Source organism: Tupaia chinensis, unplaced genomic scaffold (assembly GCF_000334495.1).
Source record: "Tupaia chinensis unplaced genomic scaffold, TupChi_1.0 Scaffold000688_1, whole genome shotgun sequence".
Taxonomy (NCBI): domain Eukaryota; kingdom Metazoa; phylum Chordata; class Mammalia; order Scandentia; family Tupaiidae; genus Tupaia; species Tupaia belangeri.
In genome coordinates, this window is record NW_006160211.1 from 893,362 (window position 1) to 910,058 (window position 16,697).

Genomic DNA, 16,697 nt, shown 5'->3' on the forward strand with positions numbered 1-16,697 from the left:
AAAAGCCAGTTCTTACAGGGCAATCACAGTTCAAATCCCCAGCCTGGTCAGCCTGAAACACACTGGGCACATGCCTAAGAGCCCCAGATCCTATAAGCTGGAGGGTTAGAAGACAGGAGAAAGGGGATCAAGGAGTGACAAGACTCTGTGGAGACTGTTCCTGTCTTAACTCCTGTGTGTGTACACTACCATGAATAAAGACAAAAAGGAAGATAAAAACTACTGGTATAGTCCATAGTAGCACAGGAGCTGCTGATGCACTAGATGTGGTTTATGAGAGAAGAGCACACAGTATCTCCTACATTTTTCACCTGAGCTAAGAGAAAAATGAAGGTGCTATTTATTGAAGTGGGGAAAAAGAGAGGATGAGAAGGTATGGAGACGAAACTAAAAATATTGGCAGTATATACATTTAAAGTAAAATTAAGTTTGAGAGATACTTCCAAATGATACTTCCAACTTTTAAATGGACAAAAGAACCAAGACAATTAAATTAAAGCAGGCAAAATAATTAACATTCACTCATAAGACCACTAAGTACCTTCTCGGCAGCTTCCACGGTCTTTTGTGTTTTCTTAGCAGCATATCTCTTGTGATCGTAATACCTAGAAAAACATGTTTATATTAAATTTTAAGTAAAATCTTTATTCTTTAGTGTTCTATTTGTTTCAAATTTTACAACTTCAAGTACCAAACAGAGCAAATCAGAACATCACATAATGCAAAAAAACAAATTTTTAAAAAAGTATTTCCATCCAAAAGTATATACAAGTAAAGCTACATTTTTATTTATTTAATTATTATTATTTTGTAATTTGCTATAGAACATGTGCACTCACCAGAAAGAGAGAGAGGGCGAGAGAGAGAGAGAACGAGTAAGCAAGCCACCAGGTCAGGGACTTGAACCGTGGTGACCCATGGAGGAGTCCAGCGTCCAGCAGCCTTAACTGCCATGCCACCTACTGGCCCTACTTTTTTTTTTTTAAATATCCTTAATACCTTGATTGATTACAGATAATATTTTACCTAAAATGCATACTTAAATGGCTTACTTTTTGGCATTGGCATATGCTGACAAGCTGAGATCAACATCAACAAGTAACGGCTTATTTTTCTGAGGCTTCTGCAGTTGTTTATTTTTTTGCTTTTTCTTTTTTCCTTTTGGTGGGTCAGTTTCATTTTTTTCAACACTGATATCACCATCAATATCGTCATCTTCCTCCTCTGATAACAAGTATGGATTTCTATTAAAAATATTCAATAGCATTTCACTAACGTCAATGACATCACTTCTTTATTTTCAGTATGTTTCCTCAATGAAATTACAGATGCTTTTCAATACTTAAACACTTTCATTATTTATTTCAAAGTAAATTAAATTTTTCTTTGAGAATTTCTGAATATAAAGAAAAACATTTTCATCAAAGCAGTGAACAATTAAGTAACAAAGACAAGCTTTAACTGCTTAACTTAAGAATCGCGCTTACCTTAGCAGCATTGTAACATGATTTGTTTGCAGTTTTAATTCTTTGATTGCATTTGCAACAGGGTCTCCTTGAGCTTGGGCTTCTTTCACAATCAGTCCAATTTCTGTCCAGTCTATCTGGTTAGCTAAAGCACTTCGAACTACCTGAATGGCTCTGTCAACTATCTGTAGATTCATTTCGATGAGCTCTCCTTTCAGTTTGTCTATTTCCTTAAGAAACAAACAAACATTTATCATAATGTCATGTAAAGTTATCATATTTGAAAAAAAAAATCTGAGAAAGCCAAATACAGTACCTGAGCCTGTTGAAGAGCTTCTAATCTGTTTTCATGATCCTTTCGGACATTATCTAATTTCTTTAATGCTTGTTTTTCCTATTGTTGATAAAACAAATTTTTTTAAAAATTAGATTTCTTCTTCTTTGTGGAGCATTCTCACCTACTTCCTGAAACTCACTACCCCTGACTTCACTTCTGTCCTCTCAGTGTTCTAGCTAAAGTTCCCCACAGTGCACTCTCCGTGTTTCATGCTACACGCTACCTCTCCTGTCCACTTACTCCCTACACAGGAACGTATTTTGATGATGAGTTCCATTATATGTAAGATATGTCCCTAATGACCCTGGCATTCTTTAAAAAGGGCAGAATTCAAGACATTTTTCCTTATGCCATGACAGTAAATTTTGGAGGAGATGAAGTTTTTAAAAAATTTGCTACAGGGCACATGTACTTCTCAGAAACAGACAAGGGGGAGAGAGAAAGTGAGAAAGTAGCCCCTCTCGGAGGGATGATCACACTGCATTCCCTTCACCATTATCTTGGGATTTGGGGCACACGTGCACAAGTGCCTGGTGTGATTTCCAAGCCACCAGGGCCAGGACTTGAGCTGTATCATCGCCATACGGGATCCAGCCACCTGAACTGCCAAACCAACTGGCTGGCCTGGGATGAATTACTGTTTTGTTTTGTTTGTTGTTTTCTTGCTACAGGGGATATGAACTTACCAGAGACAGAAAGAGAGAGAGAGAGAAAGAAATCACCTTCACCCCCTGTACCGCCTCCCCCCTCCACTCATGAAAGTGATGGCCATGACACAATCAATTCTGCATTATCCTCTCTGGATTTTGGGTACACATGCACACACATTTGGTGTGATTTTCACATTACCAGGTTCAAGGTTCAAACTGTGGAGCTAGCCACATGGAATTCATTGCCTTAAATACCATGCAACCTGATGGCCACCAGATGAAGTCTTAAAGAACTTAAATTACCAGGTAATTTCTTTTTATTTTAGTGTTACTTTTAATTTTCTCAGCACTACTGCCAACATTTTACAGAGTACCTTTTTCTCTAAAGTATCAAAACAAAGGCTCATGATAGTTACTTGACCTTCCCTATAGTGTTTTCTCATACAAGGAAACTTCAAAAGTTTATGGAAGAATACTACTAAAGTATAAGCTTATTTTGGTGCAAAAATAATTTTGAAATGCACAGTTTTTTCATAATACACATTCCTTTTTTTTTTTTTTTTGAGAGGTTTTCACTATAGGGTACGTGCGCTCGCCAGACAGAGAGAGACATAGAGACAGAAAGCGAGCAATCACCCCCTAGGGGGGATGGTCACGCTGCAATCCCTTCTCCTCCATTCTCCTCCTGAGATCCTGGGCACACACGCACACGCACCCAGCGTGAGTTTTAAGCCACCGGGTCTGGGACGCGAACCGCGGTCGACTACGTGGGAGTCCAGTGACACCATTATGCTAACTGCTGGTTCCCAGACATTCCATTATTTTTTTGAAGACATCCCTCATATGTAATTTCTTTTTTTAATAATTATTTTATTTATTCATTTACTTATTTTAATTTGACCAGAGACAGGCACACAGAGACAAGGAGAAAGTGAGAAAGCAAGCCACCAGGTCCAGGACTCAAACCGTGGTCAGCCGTGTGGGAGTGTCCAGGGCCTTAACCACCTCGCCACCTGCTAGCCCCTGTAATTTACATTTAAAATTTATCAATTTTAGGACAAAATGTCTAACATTACTAATAGTATCAGCAATTACTGATATCTGATGCTGGGCAAGAAAAAACATTTTTTTCGACACTCTCCCCATGTTGTGGTCCTTTGGCTTCAGTCTCCAGAGCTAATACTACAGGCACATACCACTGTGCCTGGCTTTTCAAGTGGGCTAAGAATCAAACCCAGGATTCCCTTATAGACTCGGCCTGCCAGGCAGCAGCAACTGCCTGCACATGCTACCATGGCTGGGCTGGGCTAAATATTTAAAAGATTTAAATGACAAGAATGGTGAGTATTAGGCCAGCTGATGGGACGGTGGTGAAGGCAACTTGGATCCTGCATGGTGAAATGTGGGGTCTGAGTCCTAAACCCAGCAGCTTGAAAACATGCCAGGCACAAGTGGATGTGTGCTCAAAACCCCAAAAGGAGAAATGGAAAAAGACTGTAGTGTGACCATTCCTGATGGAGGATGCTCTCTCTTTCCTCATCTCTCTACAGTGAATATACATGCTCCCTAGCAAATTAAAATAAAGAGAGAAAGAAACAGTAAGAATCTGCAAGGAGTAACAAAAAAAATTGTATTTTGATGCACATAATAACATGGAGCTTGGGGTCAACAGATGGCACAAAGGTTAAAGTAGCTGGATCCCATGGGGCTGATTGAGCTGCTTGAAAAACATGCCATGTTGGGGTAAAGTGCTGAACTCCCACGTGGCCGCCTGCGGTTTGAGTCCTGGACCTGGAGGTTGCTTTCTCACTTTTCCTCTCTCTTTCTGGTTAAATTAAGAAAAAATAATAGTAAATAAAATTAAATAAATAATTCTTTAAAAATAAATAAAATTAAAATTGAAAAAAAAAAGGGGACTGCAGTTGGCATAATGGTTATGTCGCTGGACTCCCATGTAGTCAACCACAGTTTGAGTCCCAGATCTGGTGGCTTAAACTCACACCAGGCGCATGTGTGTGCGTGCCCAAGATCCTGAGAGAAGAATGGAAGAGAAGGGATTGTAGCATGGCCATCCCCCCGGGGTGTGTGTGTTTGAGTGTGTGTGTGTGTGATTTCTCGCTTTCTGTCTCTCTGTGTCTGTCTTTCTTGTAAGCCCACACGCCCTATAGCAAAAACCTCTCCCAAAAAAAAGAAAAAGAAAAACATGTTGTGTGCATGTGCATGCATGTCCAAAATTTTGAGAAGAGAATGAAGAAAAAGGGACTGCAGCATGGCCATCCCGCTGGAAAGTTATTTCTCACTTTCCATCTCTCTGTGTCTCTCTCTTGCATGTATATATGCCCTACAGTATACTAAAAAACAAAAGCAAAAAACAGGGACTCAGTGTTACTGCTTGGTGTCTGTTTACTAACCAAGCACCGCCACTATATTGTAATCACATTATTTAATTCATTTGACCCACCTGCTTTGAAATTACGCTAATACTAATTTTTTTTAACTGAAAGGGAGCAGGTACAGGGATTCATGTAATTTAAAATTTTTGCACATATTTAACACCATTAATATTTCTGAAAAACCAAATTCCCTTCAAATCAAGAGTGACTATTACCAATTTATAAGTGTCTTGCAGCAAGTATTCTAAGAAATATGGTCAAATGTGCTGGAAAAATATTACATTTAAATTCTTCTTTTTTAAAAGAATTATTTAATTTTATTTATTCATTCATTTATTTTTTTAATTTGACCAGAGAGAGATACACAGAGAGAGAGACAGAGAGAGAGGGGAAGTGAGAAAGCAAGCCGCCAGGTCTAGTACTCGGACCGCAGTTGGCCATGTGGGAATGCCCAGCGCCTTAACCACCACGCCACCTGCTGGTCCCTACATTTAAATTCTTATGGAGTTGGGACCAGCAGATGGCATAACGGTTACATTGCTGGACTCCCAAATAGCCAACCATGGTTCAAGTCTCAGACCTGGCGGCTTAAAGCTCATGCTGGGTGCATGTGTATGCATGCCCAAAATCCTGAGAGGAGAATAGAGGAAAAGGGATGCAGCATGGGCATCCCCATGGGGGTCAATTTCTCACTTTCTGTTTTTCTGGCAAGTGCACACACCCTAAAGCAGAAAATAAAACCCTCAAAAATAAATAAATAAATTCTTAAGGAGTCATAATACACAGAAAACACAGTAAAGACCTATTTTTTTTTTTTTTTTTAAAAGCACAGTTTAATGATAAACAAACTTGCAAAGAAAGAAAAATTTCCTTTTCCCTCCTCTGGTCTATCTCTCCAGAGGGACCCAGCAAATGGTGCAACGGTTATGTCATCAGACTCCCACATAGTCGACAATGGTTCAAGTCCCAGACTCAGCAGCTTAAAACACAGTGAGTATGTGTGTGACCAGGATTCCGAGAGGAGAATGGAGGAGAAGGGATTACAGCATGGCCATCCTCTCTGCTGAGGGGTGATTTCTTACTTTCTGTCACTCTCTGGTGAGAACACATGCCCTATAGCCAATGTCTCTCTCTCTAAAAAAATAATAATACAAATAAAATAAAATCTCTCCAGAACAGTATTCCCATAACAAAGTTTGAGAAGCCATGGGTTAATTTAATAAAGCAAATCATAATTAGGATATAAATAATAGGTCTTATCTTCCCACTATGTTTGCATTTTTAAGGAATTTAAAAGAATTCATGGAAAAGTGGAATTATTGTACGCCCCCAAGAAAGTGAAGTCATGTTTTGAAATTTAGAATATGGATTTTTCATGAACTTTATGAAGACCCTTTGTACCTAACATATGGATAGAACAAATGAGGATATACTTTTCTTTTTTTAAAAATAATTCTTTTATTTATTATTATTAATTTGACCATGGGGGGAAGACACAGAGAGAGTGAGAGAGGTAAAGTGAAGCTGCCAGGTCTGGGACTCGAACTGCAGTTGGCCATGTGGGAATCCAGTGCCTGTAAACACCATGCCACCTGCCAGTCCCAACCATGAGATCTCCCCCAGAATTTCATCATAAACCAAGAGATCAGAGAATTCCCATTCGACTGCCCACACTACTTATGTAAAGCTGCCATTCCTATATGAAAGCATCATCTACTCATCAAACCACTCTAAAACTAGCTAGTTAATATACTGCTTTTAATCATACCATACCTGCTGTAAAGCTTTTAAATCAATTTTCTGACCTTCTATCTTGGAATAAAATTCATCCACAGCCTTTATTAAGAAAACAGACAAACCATCAGTGAGGTAAAAAGCACGATCTCCACTTCAACTTGCTTATACAGAATTCTAAGAGTCTATTTTATAACAAAGCTTAAAGAACTTAAGCAGATTTCCAATAAATGTATTATATAGCTAAATAGTATTAAGAACCAAATTCAGTTCTAATCTTTGGTCTTTCATCTTAAAATATCAACAATTATTAACAACAGCTATATCTGTGATTACTCTGATCTTTAATGAATAGATTCATACTGACTGCAAAGCAAAAACATTTTCAATGATTCAATCAAAGCAGGTTGACATTAACTCATATACACTAGTCAAAGAAAGGAATTAGAAAACTCACTTTGTCAAATGATTCAAATTCTATGTATGGACATTGTGAATGTTGAGAAAATAAGAAAGGATGAAATTCTTCATACCTGTAAAACATATTTATTAAATCACGTTAAGAACATAAAAAAACATACAAAGCAAACAGACACATGGCCACATGCTTACGTGAGTATGTCTTCAACTGGTTTATCTACTTCCAGGCTTGGTTTCATTTCTCTTTTTTGAATGATATATCCCTACAAAAATCCAATATCAAAATTATCTCTACTCATAATTTTTAAAAATATACTTTTCACGACTAATGATTTTATTAATTCTTTAAATTAAAGTTATACTGTCGATAGGAAACCACTCATAAGGTATGAGCAAATTAACTCCCACATAGCTGACTACAGTTCTAGTCCTGGACCTGGTGGCTTGCTTTCTCACTTTCTCTCTCTCTCTGTTTTCTCTGGTGAGCAAATTAAATAATAATAAAAAGTAAATAAATAAATATAATCAAATAAATAATTTTAAAAAAAAGAGTTTAACTATTAGAGGGCTAGAGATTACCAAATTCTTGAAAAGCACTAGTTAGTGAAAATGTGCATCTCTATCTAAAACTAACTCAAGAAGAAATTTTTCAAATTTCTCAACTTTTCTGGAGTGATATAGTACCTTCTTTTTTTTTTGGAGAGATTTTCGCTATAGGGCGCGTGCGCTCGCCAGATAGACAGAGAGACATTAGAGGCAGAAAGCGAGAAATCACCCCCCAGGGGGGATGGTCACGCTGCAATCCCTTCTCCTCCATTCTCCTCTCGGGATCTTAGGCACACACGCACACGCACCCAGCGTGAGTTCTAAGCCACTGGGTCCAGGACGTGAACCGCGGTCGACTACATGGGAATCCAGCGACATAGCCATTACGCTAACTGCTGGTTCCTATGGAGTGATATAGTACTTTCTGTAAAAGATAAAAAACAGAAGGAAAATGAAAATAATAAAAACTACCCTCAGTGCCAGCAGGTGGCGTGGTGGTTAAGGGCACTGGACTCCCACATGGCCAACTGTGGTTCAAATCTCAGACTTGGTGGCTTACTTTCTCTCTCACTCTCTCCCTCCCCACCCCGGTCAAATTAAAATAAATAGATAAATAAAATAAAAATAAATAATACAACAAACAAATAAAAACAAAAAACTGGGACCAGCAGTTGGTGTAACGGCTATGTCGCAGGACTCCCATGTAGTCAGCAGTGGTTCGAGTCCTGGACCCAGTGGCTTAAACTCATGCTGGATGTTTGCATGCGTGCCCAAGATCCTGAGAGGAGAATGGATTGCAGCATGGCCATTCCCCCAGGGGGATGATTTCTCACTTTCTGTCTCTCTGTGTCTTTCTGGTGAGCGCACATGCCCTATAGCAAAGAACATTTCCAAAACAAAACAAAACAAAACAAAGCTAGGGACCAGAGGTGGTGTGGTGGTTAAGGTGCTAGACACTCCCACATAGCCAACCACAGTTCTAGTCTCAGACCTAGTGGCTTGCTTTCTCACTTTCCCTCTCCTCTCTCTAGGGTTCTTTCTGGTCAAATTAAAATAAGTGAATGAATAAATAAAATAAAATAAAAAATTCTTAATAAAAACACCTACCCTGGGAAAAAAAAGCATATTATAGATATTAATTTTCCAAAGTAGGACAACATTATTTACATACATTGAGCCTTTAATAAAAATTTAATTTCTGAAAATCCAAATAAATAAAACCACAACACTATACAGTACGCATACAGGGTACTACCTTTCCACTGAAGTTAGATGTTGTTTTCATATATTCTTCTGCTTTCTGCAGGCAAACAAGTACTTTTTCAATATCTAGCAGAAAAATAAAAATCAAAAGAGCACCAAAGTGTCAATTAACTACTGCTAAACAACTATGCAGACAGAGTACTTATCATGTAAAGTGTTCAAGAAAATTACACATAGATATTTCATGTTTGTACCTAGGATATATAAGTAAGGTTATGTTTTGGTGAGCCTGCTGTCCCAGTACTTTTTAAAAAAAAAAGAATTATTTTATTTGTTATTATTTTAAAATTTTTGCCACAGGGCACATGTGCTCATAAGAGTGAGAGAGAGAGAGAGAGAGAGAGAGAGAGCAAGAGAGAATGCAAGCAGCCAGGTCCAGGATTCAAACTATGATCAGCTATGTGGGAGTCCAGCCAGCACCTTAACCATCATTCCACCTGCTGGCCCCAGCCCAGTACCTTTTATTGAATTATCCATCTTTCTCTCAATGGTCTGTAAGCATATGAAATCAATTTTCATATACACAGTCATGTGCTCCATATGATGTTCTGGTCAGTGATGGACAGCATATATGATAAGGCAACCCCATGAGATTATAAAGCAGAAAAGACCAGCAGCTGGTGTGAAGGTGCTGGATCCTACATGGCAAACTCCAAGTCTTGTCTTGAACCTGGTAGCTTGAAAATCAAGGTGGGCAGGTATGCATGTGTGTCTATAATCCCAAAAGGAGGGGCTGGCAGGTGGTGTGGTGATTGTAGCACTGGGCTCTCCATATGGCTGATCATGGTTCAAGTCCCAGACCTGGCGGCTTGCTTTCTCACTTTCTCTCTCTCTCTCTGTCTTTCTATGGTCAAATTTAAAAATAATAATAAATAAAATTTTAAAAATAGTTCCTTTAAAAAAAAACAATCCCAAGAGGAGAATGGATTGTGGCATGGTCATACTCTCGAGAGGAACGACTTCTCTCTCCTTCCTCTCTGGCAAGAATATGCATAGCAAAAACCTGAAAAAAAAAAAAAAAAGCTGAAACATTTCTACTGCCTATTGACAATGCCATTGTAATGTCCATATGTTGTAGCCTTCATAATATCACAACTCAACACATTACTCATAGGTTCGTGGTGATGCTGGTGGGAACAAATCTACTGTGCTGCCAGTCATATAAAAGCATAGTACACAATCGTGTGCAATACGTAATGCTTGATAATGGTAATAAACAACTATGTTACTGATTTACGTACTTACTGTAGTTTTACCATTATTTTACGGTATATTTCTTCTTCTACTTAGTAAAAAAAAAGCTTGCTGTACAATGGTACACTATGTTACACCACTAGTGGCTTTATATAATAGTATGCTACATTACACCAGAGGCAGCTTTATACTCAGTGTTAACTGCGTGTCCTCCCTGCAACACTTCCTCTTGCGCTTGACTTTATCCAGCGCTGTTTTATTTATTCAGGCCCTTTCAGTGGGAAAAGATATAGAGGTGGAAACAGTGATACTGACTCTGACCCTGCAAAGGTCTAGGCTAACGTGTGTGTCTTCCAGTTTTTAATAAAAGTTAAAAAATTAAAAATAGAAGATATAAGAGATGTATACAAGTGACAGAGGGCAGAAGGGTGTACATGGGACAGAGGAAAGAAAGGGTATGACACGGGGAAGAGAAAACACCCCCTAATGGGATGTGGTCATAATCCTTTTTCCTCCATTACTATATCCTATCAGGATTTGGGGCACACATGCACACATACCTGGTGAGTTTCTCAAACTGCAGGGCCAGGACTCAAACTTCAGTTAGCCATATGGAATCTGGCTCCCTATCCATAGTGCTTAACTGTCACACTATGGGGCCAGCCCCAAAATCTTTTTAAAAATTAGAAATTTTATGAAATAAAAGTCATAGTAAGCTAAGATTAGTTTATTATAAAAAATTAATAAATAAAGCCTAAACCTACAGTAGTATACAATAATGCCCGAGGTCTTCACTTTCCATTTACTTCATTGACTCACCCAGAGAAACTAGCAGTCCTACAAAATCAAAATCCATTCATGGCAGGGACTAGTAAGTGGCATTGTGGTTAAGGTGCTGGACATTCCCACATGGTCAACTGTATTTTGAATCCAGGACCTGGTGGCTTGCTTTCTCACTTTCTCTCTCTCTCTCTCTCTCTGGTCAAATAAAAATAAATGAAATTAAATAAATAAATATTTTTAAAAAAATCCATTCATGGCAAATGCCCTATACCTGTGTACCATTTATCTTTTGTAGTGTATTTTTACTGTGTCGTCTCTATGTTTAGATATGTTTAGGTGCATAAATATTGTGTTACAATAGCCTACAGTATTCTTTACTGGCTGTACAGCTCTACAAGTTTGTGGCTAACGGAAATAGGTTGTCCCATATAGCCTCGGTGTGTAGTAACTATCTAGCTCTGTGTGGCCATACTCTATATTTGCACAACAAAATTGCTAACAACACATTTCTTAGAATGTACTCCTATCACTAAGTGACACATAAGTATATTTGGGTCTGTTTCTGAATTTTGTCTATTCCTTCTCCAAAAACTTATAATTACTATAATTCCATAATATATCTTCATCTATGAAAAGGTTATATGCACAGTAACAGATAGTATATAGCATTACTATTATTTTCTAGGCTTTCCTGAACATTGTACATATTCTGTTCCAGATAAATATGACTAATTTTATAAGAACAAAGGAAAAAGCACTATCATCATGTATTAACATCTTTTTCTAAAATTATTTAATTTAATTTTATTTATTCATTCATTTATTTTAATTTGACCAGAGAGAGAGAGAGAAACAGAGGAAAAGTGAGAAAGCAAGTCACCAGGTCCAAGACTTGAACTGTGGTTGGTCATGTGGGAGTGTCCAGCACCTTAAGCACCATACGACCAGCTGGTCCCCCAACATGTATTAACATCTTAATTAGGATTCTACAAGGGGACTTCAGTGAGTTTATGGCAAATGTAATTAAAGCACAAGTGTATTTTGATGCAAAAAATTTTGAAATCCAAGCATAATGCTTTTTTTTTTTTGAGAGGGTTTTTTTGCTATAGGGCGTGTGCGCTTGCCAGACAGACAGAGAGAGACAGAGAGACAGAAAGCGAGAAATCACCCCCCAGGGGGGGATGGCCACGCCACAATCCCTTCTCCTCTCGGGATCTTGGGCACACGCACACACGCGCCCAGCGTGAGTTTAAGCCACCGGGTCTGGGACTTGAACCATGGTCGACTACATGGGAGTCCAGCGACATAGCCATTACACTAACTGCTGGTCCCAAGCATAATGTTTTTATAATACACATTTTCTTTGTTATAATACATATAAACTTTCTGAAGACCCCCTCATATTGAACTGGCATATTTCAGAAACTAAAACAGTCGACTTGTATTTTTTTTTTTTTAAGAATCATTTAATTTTGGGACCAGCAGATGGAGTAGTAATTACATCACTGGACTCCCACATGGCTGACCACAGTTCGAGTCCCATACCTGGTAGCTTTAAAATCACTCTACGTGTGTGTGCATGTGTGCCTAAGATCCCAGAAGGAGAATGGAAGAGAAGGGACTGTGGCATGTTATCTTCCCTGGGGGGAGATTTCTCATTTTCCCTCTCACTGTGTCTCTCTAATTCTCTCTGGCAAGCACACATACCCTAAGGAAAAAAAATTAATTTATTATTGTTACTATTATTTTTAAAATTTGACCAGATACAGAAAAAGAGATGGAAAATGAGAAAGCAAGCTGCCAGATCTGGGACTCAAACTGTGGTTGACCATGTGGAAATCCAACCCCTTAACCACCATGCCAACTGCTGGCCCCTCAATTTTTATTTTTATTTATTATTTTTTAAATACTTATTCATTTTTTTATTAATTCACTTATTTTAATTTGAAGAGAGAGAGAGAAAGCCACCAGGTCCAGGATTCGAACCATGGTTGGCTATGTGGGAGTGTCCAGCACCCTAACCACCATGCCACCTGCTGGTCCCTCAATTTGTATTTTTTTAAACACAAGACAAAAAAGTGGTACAACAGGGGATCAGCAGGTGGTGTGGTGGTTGCGGCCTGGACACTCCCACATGGTCAACCATGGTTCAAGTCCTGGACCTGGTGCCTGCTTTCTCACTTTCTCTCTCTCTCTCTCTGATCAAATTAAAATAAATTAATGAATTAAAAAAAAGGTACAACATGAAAATTCTCCCTCAATTTTATTAAATGATATATATAATCCCAAAACATCAAGAATATTTCTATTTCTTTAAAGAATTATTTACCTTTATTTATTTTAATTTATTTATTTTAATTTGACCAGAGAATGACAGAGTGAGAGAGAGGGGAAAAGTGAAAAAGCAAGCCGACAGGTGCGGAACTCGAACTGCAGCTGGCCATGTGGGAGTACAGCACCCTTACCTACCATATTACCTGCCAGCCCCAAGAATATTTTTTAAATTGAATAAAAACCTATAGGTTGAGACCAGCAGATGGCATAATGGTTATGTTGCTGGATTCCCACACAGTCGACTGCAGTTTGAGTCCTGGACCTAGTAGCTTAAAATTCACACTGGGTGCATATGCATGCATGCATGCCCAAAATCCTGAGAACACAACAGAGGAAAAGGGATTGCAGCATGGCCATCATCCCCTGGAGGGGGGTGCCTGACTTCCCACTTTCTCTTTCTCTGTCTTTTTGGTGAGCGCACACACCCTATAGCAAAACTCCCTTAAAAACAAAACAAAACAAAAACTACAGGTCAAAATCATCCAAAACCAAATCTTCCATTTTCCTTATTTGATAGTTAAGTTAGATTCTCTAAGTAGTTACAAAGGCCTGCTTGACCACACAGCCACACCACAGTACTAAATGCATCTAAAATGCATAAATAACTTTCTCTCTAGAAGCACTCCAAGTTCTGAATCAGGAAGCTAATAATCCCAACTCTCTGAGACTACAACTATCCCAAGTTCAGCACCCACTCCAAACCTTTGAAGGGAGTGGGAAGGATGAAATTCTAAAGTGGAAAGCAGCAAGGCAGGTCATGAGATTGAGCTGTACATTACCAGGGATAAAACTCCACATTGGAACATGAAGCCAGGGACACCCATATGTATAGACACTTGAATGTTTTTAAATCTAGAACTATTTACTTATTTACTACTTTCTCAGAAATAATTATCAGTTTTTAAGTTATTAGGTAAAAATGAACAAACTTGTACCATGCAGACATACCTTTACTTTCAAATTTTTCATCCACTTTGACATTGCCAGAGAATCCATTTTCTATAAGACAATGTTCAATAAGAGCTGGTCCATAGGCTATAAAATCAGAGGGTATTACTTTTAGTATTGTGCTAAAAAAAATTAACATTCAAAATACAGTACAAATTTATGTCTCAACATAAATAATCTACTCAATAACAGTAGCTAGTGAAAATAACAATAAAAAAAGTTAAAAAAAAAAGGAAGAGAAAATTAGAAATAAAAGGGAACAGCTTTCTTAACCTAATAAAGAGTATCTATGAAAAACCTACAGCTAATAGCATACTAAATAGTGAAACCAAATATTTTCCCTCTAAGATAAGAAACAAAGCAAGAATATGTATTCATCCTCATCACTAATCAACATTATAGAGTTAGGGCTAACAAAATAAGGTATGATTAATTAATTAAATGCATTCAAATTTAAAAAGGAGTAAAATTTCTTTACTCACAGATAACATGATCCTGTATGTTAAAAATATCCTAATGGGGGTCAGCAGGTGGCACAATGGTTAAGCCACTGAACTTTCACATGGCAGACTGTGGTTCGCATCTCAGACCTAGTGGCTTGAGAATCATGCCAGGCGCATGTGCAATGCATGCTCAAGGTCCCAAAAGGGGAATGGAAGAGAAGGGAATGTAGCGCAGCCATCTCTTTGTGAGGGGGCTGATTTCTCACTTTCCCTCTCATTGTCTGTATGTCTGCCATGGGGTGCACATACTCTGTCGCTGGACTCCCATTTAGTCAACCGTGGTTTGAGGCCCGGACCCAATGGCTTAAACACACACCAGGCGCGAGTGTGTGCATGCCCAAGATCCCAAGAAGAGAATAAAAGAGAAGGGATTGTAGTGTGGCCATCCCCCCAGGGGGTGATTTCCCACTTTCTGTCTCTCTGTCTCTGTCTTTGTGGTGAGCGCACGCGCCCAATAGCGAAAATCTCTCCAAAAAAAAAAAAAATATATATATAAAACAAAAAATACATCTATTCACAAAAACATCAATGAGAATAGAATGTTTAGGGATATATCTAATGAAGGAAGTACAAGACTTATACCTTGAAAACTATAAAACATTGCTGAGAGAAATTAGATAAAAATAAATGATGAAGGCCAGCAGGTGATGCAGTGGTTAAGGTGCTGGACTCCCAAATGGCTGACTAAGGTTTGAGTCCTGGACCCAGCAGCGTGCTTTCTCCCTTCCTTTCTCTCTCGTCTCTCTCTGGTGAGCACACATGTCCTATAGCAAATTAGAAAACACGGGGCTGGGGAACCAGCAGTTAGCGTAATGGCTATGTTGCTGGACTCCCACGTAGTCGACCGTGGTTCATGTCCCGGACCCAGTGGCTTAAAACTCACGCCGGGCGCGTGTGCGTGCGTGCCCAAGATCCCGAGAGGAGAATGGAGGAGAAGGGATTGCGGCGTGACCATCCCCCCTTGGGGGTGATTTCTCGCTTTCTGTCTCGATGTCTCTCTCTGTCTGTCTGGCGAGTGCACGCGCCCTACAGTGAAAATCTCTCAAAAAAATAAAAATAAAAATAAAAAAAAGAAAGAAAGAAAGAAAAGAAAACACGGGGCTGGCAGGTGACATAGTGATTAAGGCACTAGACTCCCACATGGTCAACAGCAGTTTGAGTCCCAGACCTGGCAGCTTGCTTTCTCACTTACTCTTTTTCTCTGGTCAAATTTAAAAAATAACAATAATAACAACAAATGGAATTAAATAATTTAAAAAAAATAGGGGTACCAGTAGATGGCATAATGGTTATGTCGCTGGACTTTCACATGGTCAATTACAGTTTGAGTCCCGGACCCAGAGGCTTAAAACTCATACCAAGCGTGTGTACGTGTGTGCCCAAAATCCAGAGAGGAGAATGGAGGAGAAAGGGACTGCAGTGTGGCCATCCCCTGGGAGGTAATTTCTCGATTTCTCTCCGTCTCTCCAGTGAGCGCACGCACCCAACAGCAAAAATCTCCCCACACACACATGCAAAATTAATAACAAATAAAATTAAATAAATGTTTAAAAATAAATAAATAATGTGACAGTCTCTGTTCATAGAGACTCAATACAGTTAAAATGGCAATTATCCTCAAACAAATCTAGAGATTTAATGTAACCCTTATCAAAGTCCATCAGGCTTTTGTAGAAAGTAACAAGACAATCCTAAATTTATAAGGAAATACAAAGGACCTAGACTAGCCAAAACCCCTTTGGTAAAAAAGAACAAGGTTTAAAGACTTATGCTACCTAATTTCAAACCTTACAGAAAATCTTCCAGGATGAGACTTTGGCTTAATCCAACCTTACCTATTTTACATATACTTTACTAACAGCTGGAAAGTTCTAACAATACTTACTGATAACTTTCCAATTTCATAAGAAAGCAAGAGTAGCATCCTAATGCTCAGTAATTCATAGTTCATGACTGCCTATGTCTCCTTCAAATTCCTTAATATATGGACAGTGATGATTCTTAAGTATAAAAGTTTACCTAGATTAAAAAAAAAAAATGTTTACTGGGATCAAAAGGACCTGGCTGGGCCTGCTGGCGGTGTGGTAGTTAAGGTGGCTAGATCCCACATGACCAACTATGTGGTG

At 38.7% G+C, this 16,697-nt stretch overlaps 1 protein-coding gene across 1 annotated transcript in view; it reads right to left on the bottom strand.

Moving 5' to 3' along the window:
• Positions 1-16,697, bottom strand: part of NEMF (nuclear export mediator factor) — a 66,800-nt gene that overhangs the window by 38,744 nt on the left and 11,359 nt on the right. Inside the window, 9 exon segments of the mRNA XM_006160502.3 lie at positions 542-605; positions 1,053-1,244; positions 1,488-1,696; positions 1,783-1,860; positions 6,620-6,682; positions 7,038-7,113; positions 7,193-7,263; positions 8,802-8,875; positions 14,069-14,155. Of these exon segments, the coding sequence (XP_006160564.1) occupies positions 542-605; positions 1,053-1,244; positions 1,488-1,696; positions 1,783-1,860; positions 6,620-6,682; positions 7,038-7,113; positions 7,193-7,263; positions 8,802-8,875; positions 14,069-14,155 (914 nt within the window).